At 41.4% G+C, this 18,716-nt stretch overlaps 2 protein-coding genes across 3 annotated transcripts; both read left to right on the top strand.

The window, feature by feature from the left end:
- Positions 1 to 6,843: 6,843 nt before the first annotated feature.
- On the top strand, positions 6,844 to 10,562 carry RB195_016366 (uncharacterized protein; the record flags this gene model as incomplete). Of its 2 annotated transcripts, XM_064207493.1 has the most annotated exons (8): positions 6,844 to 6,966; positions 7,665 to 7,850; positions 8,642 to 8,789; positions 9,106 to 9,164; positions 9,327 to 9,504; positions 9,556 to 9,690; positions 10,119 to 10,233; positions 10,475 to 10,562. In XM_064207493.1, 8 exons carry the CDS (start codon positions 6,844 to 6,846, stop codon positions 10,560 to 10,562), a joined length of 1,032 nt encoding a protein of 343 aa, XP_064063373.1. The 2 variants fall into 2 exon arrangements, with proteins under 2 accessions (XP_064063373.1, XP_064063374.1); XM_064207492.1 differs by lacking the exon at positions 10,475 to 10,562 and having other exon boundaries at positions 10,119 to 10,237.
- Positions 10,563 to 12,921: 2,359 nt separating this feature from the next.
- RB195_016365 (uncharacterized protein) lies at positions 12,922 to 17,666 on the top strand (the record flags this gene model as incomplete). The annotated part of the gene is made up of 7 exons (XM_064207491.1): positions 12,922 to 13,010; positions 13,072 to 13,175; positions 14,291 to 14,400; positions 15,517 to 15,582; positions 15,639 to 15,755; positions 16,688 to 16,813; positions 17,598 to 17,666. 7 exons carry the CDS (start codon positions 12,922 to 12,924, stop codon positions 17,664 to 17,666), a joined length of 681 nt encoding a protein of 226 aa, XP_064063372.1.
- Between the last annotated feature and the right edge of the window lie 1,050 nt (positions 17,667 to 18,716).

The raw sequence follows: 18,716 nt of genomic DNA, 5'->3' as shown, positions 1-18,716 counted from the left end.
TAGTCTGGTTACATATGGCGGTTTCCGAGAATTCATCCCCAATTCGTGAAGAAAGTGGAAAATTTTGCTAGTTCTTATGATTCTTGATGAAGAGCAGAATGCTTTCTAGGTATGCAAGGTTAAAGTACAATGATAGGAGGGATTTCATATCTAAACTGTGTATAAATAACACTTAGAACTAGGCCACACTCTCTCTTTCTTCTGTAACGAAGCACCTATTTCGCCAACGCTGTGCTGGGGAACCATGATTACCCAATATTTGACGCTACAAAACCGAGTTTGCGGATAAGAGAGGGGAGATTGTAACATTTCCAAAACTAATTTCCCATTTCCAGAAACTGCGCTATAATCGGGACAAAGCGACAGGAAGCGCGATGCAGTTGGGTAAGCGATTGTGATCGAAGTGGTGGAGATGGCGGTTAGAATCATGTTGGGACCATCGCGGATTACAGCGAGGAACGTCAGCGAGGGTCCCCCTAGATTCTAACCAATGCGCCACCTCGCACTGCTTCGAGCGCAACCGGTCCCGCGCCACGAGCCACTAAAACACAGCAAGGACGCAGATTTTGTTTTGGCAGCCGCGTCAGGCCACATTAGCTCAGGTGCGATGGGGAGGAACCGGACCCTCCTCAGGTGAAGGGGGTCTAGACTATGTGGTGCAGGCTTATTTTTTTCTTTCCCCCCCAAAAAAAAAGAAAAGGTTTTTTTCCCCCCCCCTAAAAAAAAAAAAAAAAACTTTCACCAAAAAAAAAAAGGTGAGGGGGGTCGGAGCATCGGCTCTTACTATTGCATCAATGCACATTAGAGCAGAACAGCCTCGGCGCAGGCTGCTACTGCTTATTATTCGCTATTGTGAGGCCGTGCAAAGTTATGTGCATGCTTCATTTTCTGTCGCTTCTTCTCGTCAGTCTAGCTTCACTTTGTATACACTACTGCTCATTCTCAAGTTTATTGCCACATTGCCTATATTAAAGAAATGTGCTTCTTCTATAAATTCCAGTTGTTTTCTTTTTATGGCTTTACGTTTTTATCTTCTCTTCTTTCTTCGCTCCTAACATCAACGTCTTGAGACGGCAGAAGATAAGAATGTAAAGTGTGAAAAGAACAACAGAAGATTATAGAAGGAACATGTCTTCTAAATATAGGCGATGTAGCTGTGAGAAGTGGAAAAAAGAGCAATAGCGTATTGGAAGAAGATAGACAGATGTAAGGAACGACTCTGAAGGAATGACAGAAACTGAAAAGCAAACATGATGAGAAAACAATAGGAGTTTATAGAAGAAACATACTCTTCGCTAATCACATATGACCTATCTTATCATCTACACCTATCTACATCTTATTGATCTTATTGATCATTCACCGCTTACCAAACAGGCTTTTATTTTGTTTCAGAGCTTTTCTGCTACGAAATGTTAGCAGGAATCGCCCCATTCTAATTCGTACCGTTTAAATGCTCTAATAGTCGCTAACTCTGGCAGTCCATATGATCAGCTAAAGGGGATATTCTCGGCAGCGATTCGATCAAGAAAAATCATTTCATTTCATTAACAATACCATCATTTTCAAATTTGAATGGGGCGAGAACACATTTAGGAAGAAATTAAGAAGGAACACCGGTTACTTGCACAAAACAACCACACTGATGGGAAAAAGGAACACAGTTCAAGTGATATACATTCCATGAAACAACTTACATGAAAAGATACGTAATCTATTCTCAATCGATCATTTGTTGACAATGATCTTCCCTTATTCGTTTTAGCTGCTTCAGCTACGACGTTTGCGAAGTCCTATTTGCTGATCTGATGCGGACAGTGTAGAGAATTTCATTTATTTCATTACAGCTTTTGTATTCGCATGGAAAAAAAAACTACGTTGTATTCATTCATGTAATTTTTTTCATAGAGTGACATCACTATATCACCTAAACTATGTTTCTTTTCTTCCATTGATCCTTCTGTCGTGTGCAAATAATCAGTGCTTCTTATTTTCGCATAAGTGTGTCCCCGTGCTACTCAAATGTGAAGAGGTTAGTATTGTTACAGAGGTATCCTATTTCACCTGCCAACTCTACGTGGAGGTTTCCCCTTCTGCTTATTATGTGGGTTGGAACAGTTAGCAGCTGTTATAGAAGTTGCAAATAACGACTGGAGCAATGTGCCTCAGTGGGAGTGTGGAAGGTCAATTCTCCTCTGGAACAGACAAAAGTTACTAATGTGAGAACCAAAGCTATAGAAGTCGGGGCCTTGGAACCTTTTCATGGGTGTTAAAGGATCGCTTACATGTAAGTTAAAGCTACTAAAATCTGGTATGGATACACCCTAACCACTCCTCCGAGATACAGATAGGTATAAATTTTCCTATTGGTACAAATCAGACTGAAGCTATACCTGCAAACAAAACTAGAGAAGCTCTGAAACAAACAAAATCCCTCTGTTTTGTAAGCAGTCAAGTAACGAATAAGATACGTACACACACATTATGGGACATCTGATTGAAGAAGGATGAAGGATGATATGCACAACGTTTCTAGACTGTTCTCGACACACACCTCTACGGCGCGCCGCGACGCAGCCGCCGATACGAAATCTGCTCCCCCTCTGTGTTTTAATGGCTTATTTCCGTGACTGCACCATGCTTGTCGTTCTGACCCTACTAAATGCTAGTTTCTTAGCTCTGAGCGGTTAGCTTTGTTAATAATTAAAAGGAGAAAACCCACCTCCTTCGACATGTCGATAAATCGATAACATGCTCATCCAGGAGCATGAAAGCAGTGACTTGATGTAACGGATAGTTCTCGAAAGTCATTGTATAACTAGGCACACGCGTTCATAAATCTGAAATGATTCGGAATTGGAGTCGAACGCGTCGGTGATCCCAAAAGGATTCACCATTGTTATAGATGTCATGTCATCACACTTTATTCTTTACCACTAATAGTTACTTAACTGGAGGTTAGAACAACGATATGTTTTACGTCAAATTCTGACTGTGCCTGAACAGGCACAACGCTAGCCTACTTACAGATTGTCTCGTGTTCCTGGGACATTCCTTTATTCGGAACCAGTGGCTTTGTTCAAATGCGGTCGATGGTTCAGAAATACGTACATCTGGCTGCTCTTGTATGAATCACACGTTCTTAACAATGTTCCTGACGTCGGAATTACTGATAGAATTTCAAATTTCATATCCTCCCATTCTTGCAGTATCCCTATAGCAGAATTTCCTGCACTTCTAATAAACCGTATCCTAGAGCACAGCTCATTTTTATCAACTCACAGCATAGGCAAGCAGTTGTTCTGAAGCTCGTCGGTGCATTTTTTGCGAGTCATTCGACTTTTTTTCTTCTCTTCAACAGTTTCCCCGTACCCCTTCTGTGAAGGAACGCATATTTCTGCTCAGTTGATATCCGCACCTACACTAATTCAAGTTTCCAATTCAGTGTTGCTGACTTCCCAGTCAAGTCTGGTACCAATTTATCGACTCCAAAGGGACAAAAGACTTGGTTAGCATTGGGCCGGTTTCGAACCGTGGACTGTGCCGCCACAGCGGACTTGCGCTATACCCACCCATTTATAACATTATTTATCTGTATATTTTCAACCGTTTTTTTTTACATCTATCCTCCCCGTTTACATACCTATCGGACCAATACTTGGTTGAGCTTTGATAATCCGCATGAAGACTTTTACTTGGTGCATCTTGGTTCACTCAGGTGCATAATTCCAAAATAGAACTTTTTATCTACTTGACTCGCAGTCAAGCGGTATCAGTGGTACCACCTGTTCCTTTAGATCCTACCTTTCCTCGGTATGAGCTTGAATGAGAACGGGAAGTCTGCTTTGGAGAGTCCCTGCGACCTTGAGGAAGCAAAGCCAAGCTAATCCACGGTTTCTCGGTCAAGGCAAATTAAGAAGTGGAACCTCGAACTTTTGTTCGGTCATCACATTGCTTTCTTTTGTATTGTACTGTTCGTAGCTTAAAGGCAGCAGACTACTACGAATCTGAAGTGGTGAGGGAGCCCGAGGGAGAAGCTAGGGAAGACGTTCTCCATTTTGGAAATCTATCTCATTCTACTCTACTTGTGGTTAGGTTTTCGTGATATGGATGCGCCCCAAGTAATTCTAAGGATATGTGATCTCGAGATGCAAGTGCATATCTGTTCATTCATATCATGTTCGCTTAACTTTTAAGGGACTTAAATGAACTCGTCCAAGATGCTTATTTTTTAAGCGAATTCTCACGTTCTTTCCTTGTGTACGTGCGACTCCTGCGGACGCTATTGGATTAATGGGAGGTGTTCTTCCTCTCTACTTTCATTCAGAAAGATATTTCTCCCTGAGACAGTGTTCATTCGATCTCCCTATTTTTGGTCTTCTCACTTGGTCGACACATTCCTTGTGTGCTACGGAATTCTTCTGAACTGTTGAAGAGACGCGATATTTTTAGAGGGAACTACGTAGAAGACATGTCTTTATATGAAGTATAGTCGGGTCAATACGACATGAAACACGAGTGTAGTTGATGTGCATTTGCGTACGCGCTCGAAGCGGCGCTGTGGAGGCAGCAGTTGGAACCGAGGTGGGCCCGTCGCCTACTGCAGCGATGGGTGGTGCCAGCAAGGATTTCACCACGCTCCTAGCCACTACGTTCCACCGAAGCGCCTCGAAAGAAGCTGCGTACGCAATTGCGTACGTGTTTCATGTCGTTTTGACCCTACTATATTTAAGGGATGTTAGATATTGTAATTGTTTTGATTTGTTTGCTTCGCATAAGTAGAACTTTTCGTTTTCTTACACTTGTGCCATTTGAGCCAAATCGAGACAATATATTGATATAGGAACCAGTGACAATATATAGGAGAAAGGATGATGCCGTGCAAAATCACTTACACCGTGAATTCATCAAAAGCAATGCGTAAGAAATAAAACGAAGTGATCGGGTGAAGCTAGCTACATAACGTTTTGATGCATTCTAAACACACTCTGGAGGAAGAAAAATCATCCTGATAGAGTGTAAACCAGATTTCATCGGTTTCTAATATCCGCTCTGTTCAAAAGGAGACAAAAGGCTGGAGGATTTTTCCTCATTGGAAGTATTATCTGAAATGAACACGAACAAGATGGCAGACTTAAAAGTCTTCCAACAAATTTCCATTCAAGAGAAGGCGAGATGGGCTGCTGAAAAATCCCTTTCTAATGTCCTGTTCATTTGTGTCAATCGATGGCTGCTATATCTTTTGCACTTTTCATTCAACATCCCGAAGGTAACTACCGAAGTCCGAAATAGAGGATGAAGTGTCTGGCGTAAATCGATCCGTTTGGGATGCGCCGTAGGCCATAGGTACCCTAGGAACAAACTAAGTAATTAAACTAGCTAACTGCATATCTACTGCTTTTGTTTCACCTTCTGAATTCGTCAACTGTACTGTATTTGATGGTTAAAATTCTTGAATGGAGACGTGTTTGCGTAATCACAAGGTACATCGCAAGTGCAATGTGACTGTTCTTCTGTAATCGGCCAAAGCACCGAAGCGCGCGCGAACGGTGGGGGAGTGGTGGTGGGGAGTGTTATTAATAATGCCTGGCTCAGTCGCCTCTGATCGCTGAGAGGGCCAGTATCGGCGCGAGCCAAAAGCTGTTTTTGTGTAGCATCGCGATTCAAAATACAGGCAACTTTGGAGGGACGCTTCGCCATAAAATTTTGCATCAAGCTCGGCAAGTCCGCTGCGGACGTGTCGACTTTGACAAGTATTTACGGAGATGACACCCTGTTCCGTGTTCAAAAGTTCTTAGAAGAGACAAGACAGAAATGAACGCCGTGCTCATTGTCTTTTTTCTGCGAAGGGAATTGTTTACAAGGAGTTGGTACCCGTCTTTACGACAGTCAACGATATTTCTATGAAACAGTGCACGAGCGGTTGGTGAAAAGAGTCGTCAGAGTCCGTATGGGCGTTGTCGGTCGCCGGCAGCTTCATCACGGCAATGCTCCCGCTCACATTGCGCTGCTGGTGAAGAATTTAGTGAGAAGGAAGTTGTGTCGACGCTGTCACCGCTGGACTTCCTTCGTTTCCCTAGATCAAGAGGGTTCTAAAAGCTCAACGTTTTGAGTCCTCTCCCGAGATTCAAGCGACTCTTGAAAATTGCACGAGTCTTAAATGACATTCCGGCATTCCGGAAGAGGAGTTTAACAAGTGTTTCGGACACTGGTAGAACTGCTGGGAACGGTGATCGATATTTAAAGCGCCTACTTTGAAGTCTAGTAAGTGTATTTGCTAAGGAATAAATGATGTAGTATCTGGCGTTAATCAACCCTTTTGAATGCGCCAACGCTTTCACTGTAATTCAGAATCGCTTGAGGTTTACGAAAGCGTGTTTAGCCTATGCAATGATTTGCTGGTTTTTCGAGGTTTTATCTAGTTAGTGTTCTTCCGTCAGTTAATGTTCCTCTGATACCAATTTCCCTTGAGGGATGAAGTGCATGGTTGGCGCCAAGTTGTCTTAGAACGATTGTCACAGCGGAAGCTCCTACCGACTGCCCTACTCCTGCCCGTATTTTTAAAAATGTTCAATAAATCAATTTTTATCTACCCAGCCTCATCACTTTTGGGACGTTCCCTGTATTTATCAGAATTACTCATGCTATTGTAGCTTCACAATCTGGTACCGCAGATGTTAATCTGTTGCATGTTAGATTATTTTGTTCTATAAACTGTAAATAAAAAGTCTGGTTTTATTATTGTCATAGGATCTCCCTCCAAATATTCTAATTAAGACGAACATATGCTCTTAAATTAAAATCATTTTATTACAGACTCATTGGCACTAATATGTCTAGCCAATGCTGTTAGTGGAAGAAAAGCGAACCGGAAAATTTGTTGCGGAACGAAATGCATTTGCTGTAAATCGATATGCTGGGGAGTACTATAGTCGCAAACAAGTGCTACTGGAAATAACACATGAAGTCTGCTTCAGAATTCTCACTTACCTCCTCTAGTTTGCGTTTTTTTTTTCATTTTTTCGTGTTTTGCACCACATTTGCTTTATTTGATGTTGAACTCACATAACTTGTCCATTCTCCTTTTTTTTCATGTTTTTCAAAGCAGGGGCACTTGCAGCGCAGTCAGTAAGAGGCTCAGATATGACTGTACGATCTATCGATGTTTCAAAACTCCCCTCGCGCTAACCATGCTTTTTATCATTTTGGGTCGATAAATTGGTACTCGCCTTGCCTAGGAGAATAAAAACGCTGACTTGAAACATTGGTCCGCCCTCGCAAGTTATTATAAGGGTGCGCACGCGTTTATGAATCTCAGACGATTTTGAATTGAAGACGAACGCATAGGCGCATCCCCGTTGGGATTGATTAACGCGATGCTCTTTATCGTTTTTCGAAGCAGTTTCCCCTCCTTTCTCCATCCCCATAGCAGTTGTCATTTTCTATGGCAAAAAAGAAGAATGTCGGCCAATTGGGTGCGGTTGGGGGTGGTATGATATTTATTCTGAGTTTGTGAGCACTCCTCTATGCTGCAAGGTACAGTACTGTCACTAATCCATATGTTATGTGTTCGTTCGTACTTCTATTAATGCTGTAAGTGCCATTGCTATTTTTTTCTATTGTTCCTGAATATTTTGCATTTGTTTAAATAGACTAAACTTCAGATTATGGGATGCGGAGCATCAATATCATTGGCTGTTCTCTTTCCTTTATCATACGTTGGCTTGCTGCACATCGCCGATCATAAAGGAACAGATCGAAATGATCCACTTTCGATTCGCAAACGTTTTATTGCTGCTGTTGTGAATAATGTGCTGTCTGTGACGATTACGTACGGAGTATTGTCACAAGTGAGATTCACATACCTTTATGTTCTCCTTTCAATAAAACTATATCTGAAAACACCGGTATAAAGTTTTCCGGTTGTTAATGCGTGCTACTTAAGCAATCCCAGCCATGCAGCAATTTATTTTCCTTCCTTCTTTATTTGCTTTTTTTTTTCTGTCTTGCACTTGTCACTACCGAAAGCTCGCAATCTGTGCTGGATGTTTAACTTTAAAGAGGGGTGATTCTAACAAAATGTTCACTACTTTAGAAACCTACATTTAGAAATCTTGTCTCGCATACCCTGAAGTCCCTTCCACACATAAAGATTGTAATCCTCGAAATCCACTAACAAATAATACCATTAAGTTAGAAATGACATGAAGAACGGGAAGAAAACGTATTTTAATTTACCATGCTTTTTGTAGACGTGGAGTGTGCAGTCTTGTCTTGCACATGTGACACTGGGTTGCAACGGTGGGGTATGGCATATGTCAAAGAGGACAGAGTCACTTTGTGTGTGGGATTAACACGACTGTAGCTGTTTTGTATGTGAATACCTAACTGCATTTTTTGACTATGAAACAATTAAACGTTTTTAGGATTGCTCACCTATTGTTTACGACAATTCTTTATGGTACCATAAAGGAATAGAAGGAATTCATCCTAAACGTTATCCCAACCTTCCAGTGTTGAACATGCAAATTTCACATTATTTCGTTAAGAACTCCAGGACTCGCATCTTAAAAAGATATCATTTTATCATGAAATGCCAAAATGATATTGACTAGTGGCTCAGAATCGTGCATTTTTACAGCGTGGTGATCCCTCTCCACTGCGCTCAATGGGCTTCCGCGCTGAAGGCACAATAGCGGCACTGATTTTGCCCGCTGTTTTGGTAGCTGTGCTGTATACTGGACAATGGCTGATGATGTATTTGGATGGTCACTTGTGGTCGAACTTTTGTAAGTTTAACGATGCTGCCAATTTTGCGAGACTTTTTCGTTTTTGCTTTTAAACAATTTGCAAGTGTCAAAAATGTCACGTGGTTTGATAATCTTCACTTTTTAATGAGGAATAAAACTTACGAGAACTTTAAGATAAAAAGCAAAATGTAGCCATTAACAATTTTACCTTTTAGCAGATGCTGGTGATAAATTCAATATTAGCGGAAATTTCTTTCATTGAATTCTCGAATTTTTTGAAATCTCAAAAACTTGGAGGTTTTGAGCGAGAAAGAATCCCTTTATTCATTATGAGAAGTAAAGTCGTAGCTTTTAGCCCTTTCTGAATGGAAGGCGTCGTTCTGCCAGCCAACGTGGATACGTGATGCTATTATGGTAAGTCCTAAAATAAGAACTGCAGTTGAGAAAAATGTTGACCATTTTGTTAACCGAAGCCTTTAACTATGAACAACAGATTGCGTTTGAAAGGTCTCATAAATGTACCACGCATTTTTTGGAGTGTATGTAAATATTGTCTGAAATAGTTAATTTCTCAAGGCTCCTGTTACTGAGGAAATCGCGTTCCGCTGCTGTTGCGCATCGTTATTGTCAGGCTGTCTGTCACCGTTAATGACAATTATCGTGTGCCCTTTACCATTCGCATCGAGCCACTTCCATCACGTCGGTGATGATCGACGACGAGGCTTCTCACTTTCAGAAGCTACTGCCAGGAGAGGTGGGAACAGTTGTTCTATGAACAGTTTTTGTAAAATCCCACCTCGTTTAGCATTCCAATTCGCGTATACGTACGCCTTCGGTGCATATGCGACCTATCTTTTCCTTTCCACGGGTCACGCATTAGCACCAATTGTGACGCATGCAATGTGCAACTCCTTGGGACTCCCTATGTTCACTGAGATTGGTACGTTTATTGCAAAGTTTTGGAAACGTGGAACTAACTGTGGTCGGTAGTATATTAATGTGATACACGATCGGGGGCATAGTTACTTCCCCGATTTGTAATTGTGTCATATTTGCACTTGCTCACTTTTGATTCGCTTTGCACAAAATGTGGCTACACAAGCTAGAGCTATTAGCTCCGACTTCCTTTCCGACTTTTCTTTTTTTTAAGCAGTGGTCGTCCTATGTGCAGTCAAATGTGGTAAAGTGTTAGTGAATAAATGGCAGCCCTCTGCTTATAAGTATGTTGTTCGCCGAATACGTGGTTCAGCTTGCACTTCTAGAACAGAAAAAAGTGTCGCGGAAACTCGTTTTTTCATTCGTCACTCTTTTATTTCCTCCACTTATGTTTTTTTTTATTCGATTTCGAATCTGTAGCAGTACTTTTAGCTACATTCACTCATCGTTGGCAGCGGGGTTTGCTGTGGGCGGCTTATGCTGCAGGAACGTGCGGATTTATTGTTTTACTAGGACCACTTACTAAGGCTGAGCTGTATCAAAGATGGTAAACGTTCTCTTTTTGCGATTAAATATGCAGCTTTCAACTACTTTATTCTCCGGTGCTTCTCAGATTTACCTAACGTTGTTCTGTATATTTGAATGCATGTTCTACAGTAGGAATAGCTTGTGTTGTTGTGATGTTGATAGCATGTTATCAAATTTCTAAGGTCTCTTCGAAAAGGTCGTCTAGTTGAAATCGTGTTTCATTATTTCGCTCTTCAATGGTATCTCGCCTAATTTTGCAGGTTGTCAGAGGTTTTCGTCTTTGTAATAGTGTCTTTCTGCATGCACCATATCGCGAATCTTGTCCATTCGTATGGGAATGAAATGTAAACAATGATTGAGGAAGTTTCTTTGAATTTTTCTTCATTCCAGTGTTTGTCTGCAGTTGTGTAATGCTTGATTGTAGGAATATCATACAAGTAATCTTTTTGCAGTGCCAAATCTTGACTTGCTGATTCTCGAATATTCATCGTTTCCTATTTCATGTCTTGCTGTGAAATATTAGTGACACAAAGTTTTTAAATCTAGCTAAAACATGGTACACAACTTGTTATTACTGGAAGACTGGACGGAACTATAATGGATAATCTGTAATACTTGAAGATGTTGACATCACATCAGCTCATGCTATACGGCGATTTCAATGTGACATCGCCCTTAAAGGAAAATTCTTCATCAGTCATGTGTTTGGTGGAGCCAACTGAATGTAGCAGCGTTCCAAAACGGACGTAATAAAAGAGAATATTCGATACATTCTTCAATACCAATACGACCAAAGTGAAAAGGTGGAGTGGCCAAAAAATTTGTGCTGTTTATGGACCTAGTGCGGTATCGAATGCACCAGCAGAGCGATGGTTTCAACGATTCCGTTCTGGTAGTACGGACATCGAAGATGAGGCACGGTCTCGTCGTTGTCGAAATCGTCGAAAATGTGGACAAAATCATGGAAATCGTCAAGTCCAGTCCGAGAAAGGAGACCGAGACGTGCGCATAGGTGCCACAGGGAGGAGCCGGACCCTCCTCAGTGAAGGGGATCTGGGTGAAGAGGTGCATCTGAAGTGATGATGACCAATTCCCGAACTGTATAAAAGTGAAGGGGTCCCTTCCCCAACCGTTCATAAATGAAGACGGCCCTTTAATGAATCGTCCAAAAGTGAGAGGGGTCCCTTCGCCAACCGTCCAGAAGGTTGAAGAGGGTCGGAGCACCAGCTCCGACTATCGAATGTATGGACGTGCGGCCGCTCACATTCTCCGCAAGAAGCGTCTGCATGTCGTTTTGGCCACTCTCCGCTAATTTGACACCATGGATTGGGAAATGGTCTCCCATCCTCCCTGTTATCCAGACCTCGCTCCATTAGACTATCACTTGTCTCGGTCCCTTAAAAATTCTCTGAAGTAAAAACTATTCAATTCTTGTACTAAACTCAAATCCTCTGCTGAGTTGTTCCATGATTCTCAGGACTCCAATTTCTGGTACCAGGGAATTGCAACCCTCTCGGAAATGTTTGACACTGTGACATGCAGTCATCCTCAATGCATGATCATCAAAGTATGACTGAGAAAGTGAAGAACACGTTCACCAGCGGCCGGTTGACCTCTTAAACACTCGCAGATGAAACAAATTAGCAGGCTTGATTTTTTTTTTAATTTATACATATAGTTTCTCTCGGACTGCCAGTAAAGCTCGATGGGACTGAGTTCGAGAGACGACATCACATGCTCGTGTCATTACATGTAGACGTTTAGTGATCAAGCCATGTGGTGTGGTGGTGTTCAGCCGATAGCGGCCCTCGCCGAGATAGAAAGCAAAATGTACTCGAGCTGCTCTTTGCAAATGAAGGTGCGAGAACTATGGTGCATATGTAGTCTGCGCGTTCTAACCATTCAGTGACCAACACATCAATCCCGAGATTAATAAGACAAAATTGCGAAGTCGAAATCTCAAAGAAAGTTCCCTCGGACTTGTAATCGCCTGCTAATCACCATCTTACACTTCAACACCGTAGTTTTCTGCCTCCGTTGAAATACTTCAAAAATTGATATCGGGAGAGGCACTTAAAGGCATCACCCTACGAATCTGAGGTGGTGCAGATTTCAGGTGGAGTATTCGTATACGGGAAGGGAGACTATGAAGAGGGCGGTGATTCCGTCCATTTCTTCCTAATTGCCGTAAAAAAACGGCCCGGAAGATGCGACGCCGCACAAGGCTGGCGCGCTCCAGTACAACTCCTTGTAGAAAGTAGTGCGCCAGAACGCCTGAAGCCGTATCTTCCGTGCCGTTTTCTACGGCAATTAGGAAGAAATGGACGGAATCACTCCGCTCTCTGTAGTCTCCCATCCCGTAACGAATATTCCACCTGAAATCCGTATCACCTCAGATTCGTGGAGTGATGCCTTTAATTCGCCTTTTGAGTTAGATCTAACATGCATGTTCTGGGAAGACTACTATCACTTCTGATCTGACATTTTGACAGGTGAAAGTGAACAGGTGAGGGTGCCTTTAAAATCAGAGAGTACCATTCCGCCATTATTATAGCTGCAGCCCTCCAAGTCGGTGAAGTCAACAACTGTGTTCCAATTTACGTTGTTTCTTTGTGTTTTATATAATAGTATTCAGCGATCTACCCCGTTGTAGTCGATTTATGAACAAAGTCAGTTGGAAATAGTTTGTGCTATAATCAGTGTAGGCATGGATGAACGTGCTAATTCGCAAGATCCAGACCTAGAAAGTTCTGGTTTTACATCGGAACGTCAACGAAATATTGTAGTTAGACCTGGGTACGAGAAATGCATTTTAGCTTAGCATTTAGTTTTAGTCATTCAACACCCATCTTTTCAGCTTTGCCTATTATATGGTGATTTTGAGAGTGACCCGTGGCTTACGATTTGGTCTTGGAATAAAGCATTATCGTAATATGGTTATTGTGAGCAAAGTTGAAAAAGGTAAGAGAGTGTTGCCGTCACAGTTCCGCCTCCAAATGAGAATCGCGTTCTCAACAAAAGACAAGCTTTCTTGTCCCATGTACTTGAAAGTACGTTCACAGTGGTCATTCATGGGAAGACATCAGTTGAGAACGTGTATCTCGATCGGCTGATTGTTTTTTTTTTGAACTCTTAGTCGGCGTTAAAGGTTGCATACCGCGAATCTGATGCGGTGGGGAAAGTCAGAAATGGGGTTGTAGATTTGGGATGCGAGGTGGTTCATCTTTTCCATGAAAGAACATGAAGAACCCCTACAGCAGCCCTTCATTTTTCCACATGAACAAGCCGATGAGGAGACCTCATTAACTTCGACCGCTCGCACGGATGCGGCGAGTGCGCAAAGGTGGCGGCGAAACGGCGTAAGAAACGGCATCTTCCACGCCTATTAGTAATCCGAATAATGAAATTGGTACGCCGGCATTGTAGAGCAATAAAATGGGCTGACACGGGTCAAACAGCATGGAAATGATGTGCCGTGGTGACGTAGTATCCCGCAATTAAATCATGTGGTTTTGACAAGGAGTAAATGGGACGTTGTGAACCGTTTCATAGCCATGGCCACTGCACCTGTTGCGTTTCACCTCTTTGGCTCCTCCGCGTGCCTATTTCTTCGCACGTTTCCCTCAGGTTGGTAAGTGTTTCTTCGAGAAGTGGAAAATCCTGCAAACGGCTGCTAAAATAGTACCCAACAGTTACATTAGCTGACGTGGAATGTTATCTTTATCAGTATGATGATGTAGTTCACGTCATTGTGAGAAACTACGAAATCTTTCGCCTAAATTTATGAAAAAGAAGAAGAAACCGTTGTTAGAACGACACAATTCTAATTTTACAGAAAATGCAACCACTCTCAGTTTCTATTGATCAGTGAAAACGATTGAAGCGAACACCAGAGAAAGTCTGAAATCCAGCCAATTAGCCACATGCTCAGACTATTATTATTATTTTTGATGTTTAATCAGTTTAAAAAATAGTTTAATTAATTAAAAAATCATTAGTTTATTTCACTTATTAGAATCTACACCTAGGGTTACTCACAAACATCTAATTAACAACTATACATAGCCGTCTCTCAGGAACACTTTCTGCTGATGCCATGAAAGTTGGAGACCACATAATTGACGTGAATGGAATACCTGTGACCGATAAAAATGTGGCGAAGTCACTCATAATAAGATCACTACAGGTTTTTCAATTATAATACTTATTAGATTATCCCCTCCATGATTGCGTTGGTCCAGCATGGTTCCCATTCATTTTTAGCTTTCGCAGTCGTCTTCCAAAGCATTGGTAAGGTTAACAACTAGCGGATTTGGCGAATTTCATATGCTTTTTAGATTTTCCAGCTCAGCCCTCAACTGGTCAATCAGTATTGTCCGTTAGTTCACATGACAATTCATAGGATATGAAACTTCTCAGTTTTTGACAAAAGCGACGACAGCGAAACGCTGGTCGAAATAAGGATGTCAATAGCGTTAATTAAAGTGGATAAAGGATAAAGTGTCCGGCGTTAGTTAATCCTCTTGGGATGCGCCCCCACGTTCACTTCAATTCAGAATCGTTTGAGGTTTACGAACGTGTAACTGGCTTATATAATTGATTTGTGGTGGCCAGCCGATGATCAAGCCAATGTTATTATCCTCTCAGTCAAATCTGGTACCAATTTATCGACCCCGGAGGGATGAAAGGCTTGGTGAGCACTAGTGCGGATTCGAACCTCCGATCGATGGTGCAAAAAGCGGAACCTCTAGCCACTACACTACAACAGCCCAACTACGTTAATTACGTTAGAAAAAGTATTTGATTTTATTGTGTAGTAACGGCGTGAGACCAAAGCTGCTAAAAACGCTATTGGATTGGTGTAGATTGCACATATAACAAACATTTAATTTTCTCATGTCTTTCTTGAAATTTTTTAATTGGTCTCGATCAGTCCGTTGAAATGTATGTTCTCTTGATACCCGTACGACAATCAAAAGGTATTCATATACTTAAATGCTAACTGTACCACTGTATCGCTCCTTTGCTGGATGACCCTGTTTTCAGCAACGGATAGAATTCCCTGGAAACTATTTTACATTCAAGATGACTGGCCTAGCGCGAACAAGTGAAAAGCAATAGCCACATTTGTAACCAGCTTTGCATCCGTATTTTGGATTTTCTTCAAATTTTTGTCGAATTTTGGAAGCACTAATGCTGTTTGTAACTATCTTAAATTCGTGCCGCCTTCCATCCACCTTTCACTTGTACGGATGTTTTCTGGTAGTATAAAGGCAAAAAACGTTCTCGTCTCAAGTTTCAGACAGATGGCACTGTCAATATGATCGTAGAACGCGCCGTGGATCCTGCAGCTCTCGCCCTTGTAGAGGTATTTTGTTAGTTAGTTAGAGCAAGCTTTTCTTCATCGTAAAAATATTCATTTAGGGCTACCTCACAGCATCACAGCTACAACCTCCATCTATCACTATGGCGTCAGATGTGAAATCAATTGTGCAGAGATACTTTGAAAAGTTGAAGATGGGACATGGAAAAATGAAACCGGTATGAATATGAGGCTAGATCTTTGCAACTTATTCCATTTGCAAATTTTATGAGTCTTAAGTCAAAGTGAATGGGTGGGTGTGGGGCAGTTGGTTAGAGGTCCGTTGTAGCCAAACGATCGATGGTTCGAGACCTCCTTAGTGCAAACCAAGGCTTTCATCTCTCGGGGGTCGATAAGTTGGTATCAAACCTGTCTGAGAGGATAAAAGCACTGACTTGATTATCGGCTGGCCATCGCAAGTCATTGTATAGGCCAACACGGGTTCCAAAACCTCAACGATTACGAATTCCAGTAAAACGCGTTGGCGCATCCCAGGTGGACTGATACGCCAGTGACTTTATCCTTTTTAAATCAAAGTGATAGCGCTACAACAGGTTTATAATATGGTAAAATAGTTCTGGGATAACTAACTTTTTCCAAATGTATTTTTTGGAATCTACTGTCAAGAACAGAACAGATAATAAGTGGACACCTTGAACCTAACTTTGTCAAAAATGAGTCAAACATCAAATAGAACGAATGTAGAAATACTGACTGGAGTTGCTCAGCAGAATCCAAAATTCGAGATGTTGAGAGTTCAGAAATCTGCGAAACGGATTAATTCGAAATAGCAACTATAGAATTAATCAAGTGGATTTTTTTTTGTCGAATTGGATGCGTAAAGAGTAAACTATTCACTTTTAACCCCTTGTTGTGGAAGTAAACTCCAAGCATCTTTTGGTCAAAGCACTTTTACTCTACGAACTGATTAGCACAACAACCAGGTGGTTTCCGCCGAATGTTTATTTTTCAGACTAAGAACTACAGATTTGAAAGATACGAGACTGTAAATAAGATATCGATATGTAATAGCACATGATAAGCAAAAGCGATTGCTCCATAACTATTCGTCTCTGTACAAGCGTGAAATAACTCTACAATTCAAATTTAGGTTCCGGTGCTACGACCGCCTGACGCTCCACAACGTGACTATGGAAGAGTTCAGTTCGAAGAAGGAGCCCAACACAAATCAATTCAGATTGGTATGGACAACTTGAACAGAGCCCATCTCCTAAAGGTAATTTGGTTCACGTTTATAATTCTCCTACCTTAACAAACCCTCATTCGCAACGCATGGTTAGGTGTGATGGATTCCTAGAAAGAAGAGGGTGCGCTAAAGAGGGTCCTGGCGGATTTTCGAGCATGCCGCGATCATGCCTCGCTAGAGCAGTTAGCGGTGGTTCTTATCCTAGAGGAATCCATCATCATTGCTACCTAAATAGCTAACTCTGTCTACCTACCTCTGATCCTACGCTGCATCGCCGGCTAAGATATAATTCCCGAGCTACCAAATTGTTTTGGAAAAGCAGAAATATCCACCAGAATTTTCTGAAGACAATTTCGAGGGGGAAATTTTGTAGTATGATGTAATCTCTTTCTCTGCGACCGTAACAGAAGCAAGGGAAGTCCTCAGCTGAAATATGATAGAAAGATGCATCTAGCAGCTTCAAATGACGTATATGGAGATTTTCGTTGAAAACAAGAAACAATCCCACCTTCAAAAGTAACGGCAATGATGATCATCGTCATCCTGTGAATCCCAAGCTTTTTGTACACACTTGTTTGGATTGAAAGCGTTGAAGGTGGTGAAAACCTTTTAAAGATGAATACCGGCGCTTCATTTCTACATACAGAGATAGCACAACAAAATCAGTAGATTTTGTAGAGAAGAAAGGTACACTCACCTAATATATAATACCTCGCTCTTTGTGACTTTTTTCACTGTGAAGTAAGAGTAAAAAAAACTGACTATTACTCGAGTTTAGCATATCTTTGAACATCTCATTAGCATTTCGTTTCAGAAAGTTCCTTCAAAGCCAGGTCCACAATCTCGTGAATCAGAATCTCGTGAATCAGAATCTCGCGAATAGGGTTATTTGTTGAAAATTGTACTCTCTGAAATATAAACAAATAATATATTGCTAATAAAGAACAAATTATGTTGTGTTCCATCGTGCTGTCACGAACTGAAAAAATTAGCCCATGCAATAATTTGAATTTATTAATTAAAGTTAACAGGTTTGGCAAATGTCGATGACTAGACAGATAAATCGTAATAATAAATCGTAATAAGTCCGCTGTGACCGCAGCGTTCATGGTTCGAAACCGCCCTGTTCCCAACCAAACATTTCATCCTTTCGGGGTCGATAAATTGGTACCAGACTTGTCTAGGAGGATAAAAAAAAACACTAATCTGATACATCGGCTGTCCCCCGCCAGTCATTGTGTTGGTCAACACGCTTTCGAAAACCTTAACTAATGCTAATTGCAATAAAACGAGTATAAATGAGTATCTAAGCCGCCAAAAAGTTCCATTTCGGATTATGTAACTGACTGAGGCAAAAGGAACCATTTCAGAGTCTTCATACGCATTATCAACGCTCGACAAAGTATTGGTCCAGTGTGATCATGTCAACGGGGAAGGTAGAGGTGAAAAAACGTTTGAAAATATACGGATAAACGATAAATGGGCGGATGTAGTGCAGTCGGAAAGAAGATCTGCTGCGACTACAGACTGCACTGTATATGATTCGAAACCTCGCCAGTCCCAACTAAGCATTTCATCCCTTTAGAGTCGATAAATCGGTGCCAGATTTGATTGAGAGGATAAATACATAGACCTGTAACATCGGATGGCCACTGCAAGTCATTGTGCAACTAAGACATGCGTTCGTGAAACTCAAAAGATTCTGAGTTGAAGTGACAGCTTTGACGCATTTCAAGCAGATTGGTCAGCGCCAGAAAACTACCCTTCGTCCTTTAAATTATATTAGGATGGTGCACAGTTATTGCATCTTCTCTCGGTACTTTTCTTCTTTAAAAGTTGACGTTTTGTTCAATTTTTTTTGCGTTTTTTTCACTTTTCAGTTAATGAAAATGCTATGGAAAATCATATTCACGTTCGTCATATTATGTTCTAC

The sequence above is a fragment of the Necator americanus genome, chromosome V, assembly GCF_031761385.1.
Source record: "Necator americanus strain Aroian chromosome V, whole genome shotgun sequence".
NCBI lineage: Eukaryota > Metazoa > Nematoda > Chromadorea > Rhabditida > Ancylostomatidae > Necator > Necator americanus.
This window is presented reverse-complemented; position numbering and strand designations above follow the sequence as displayed.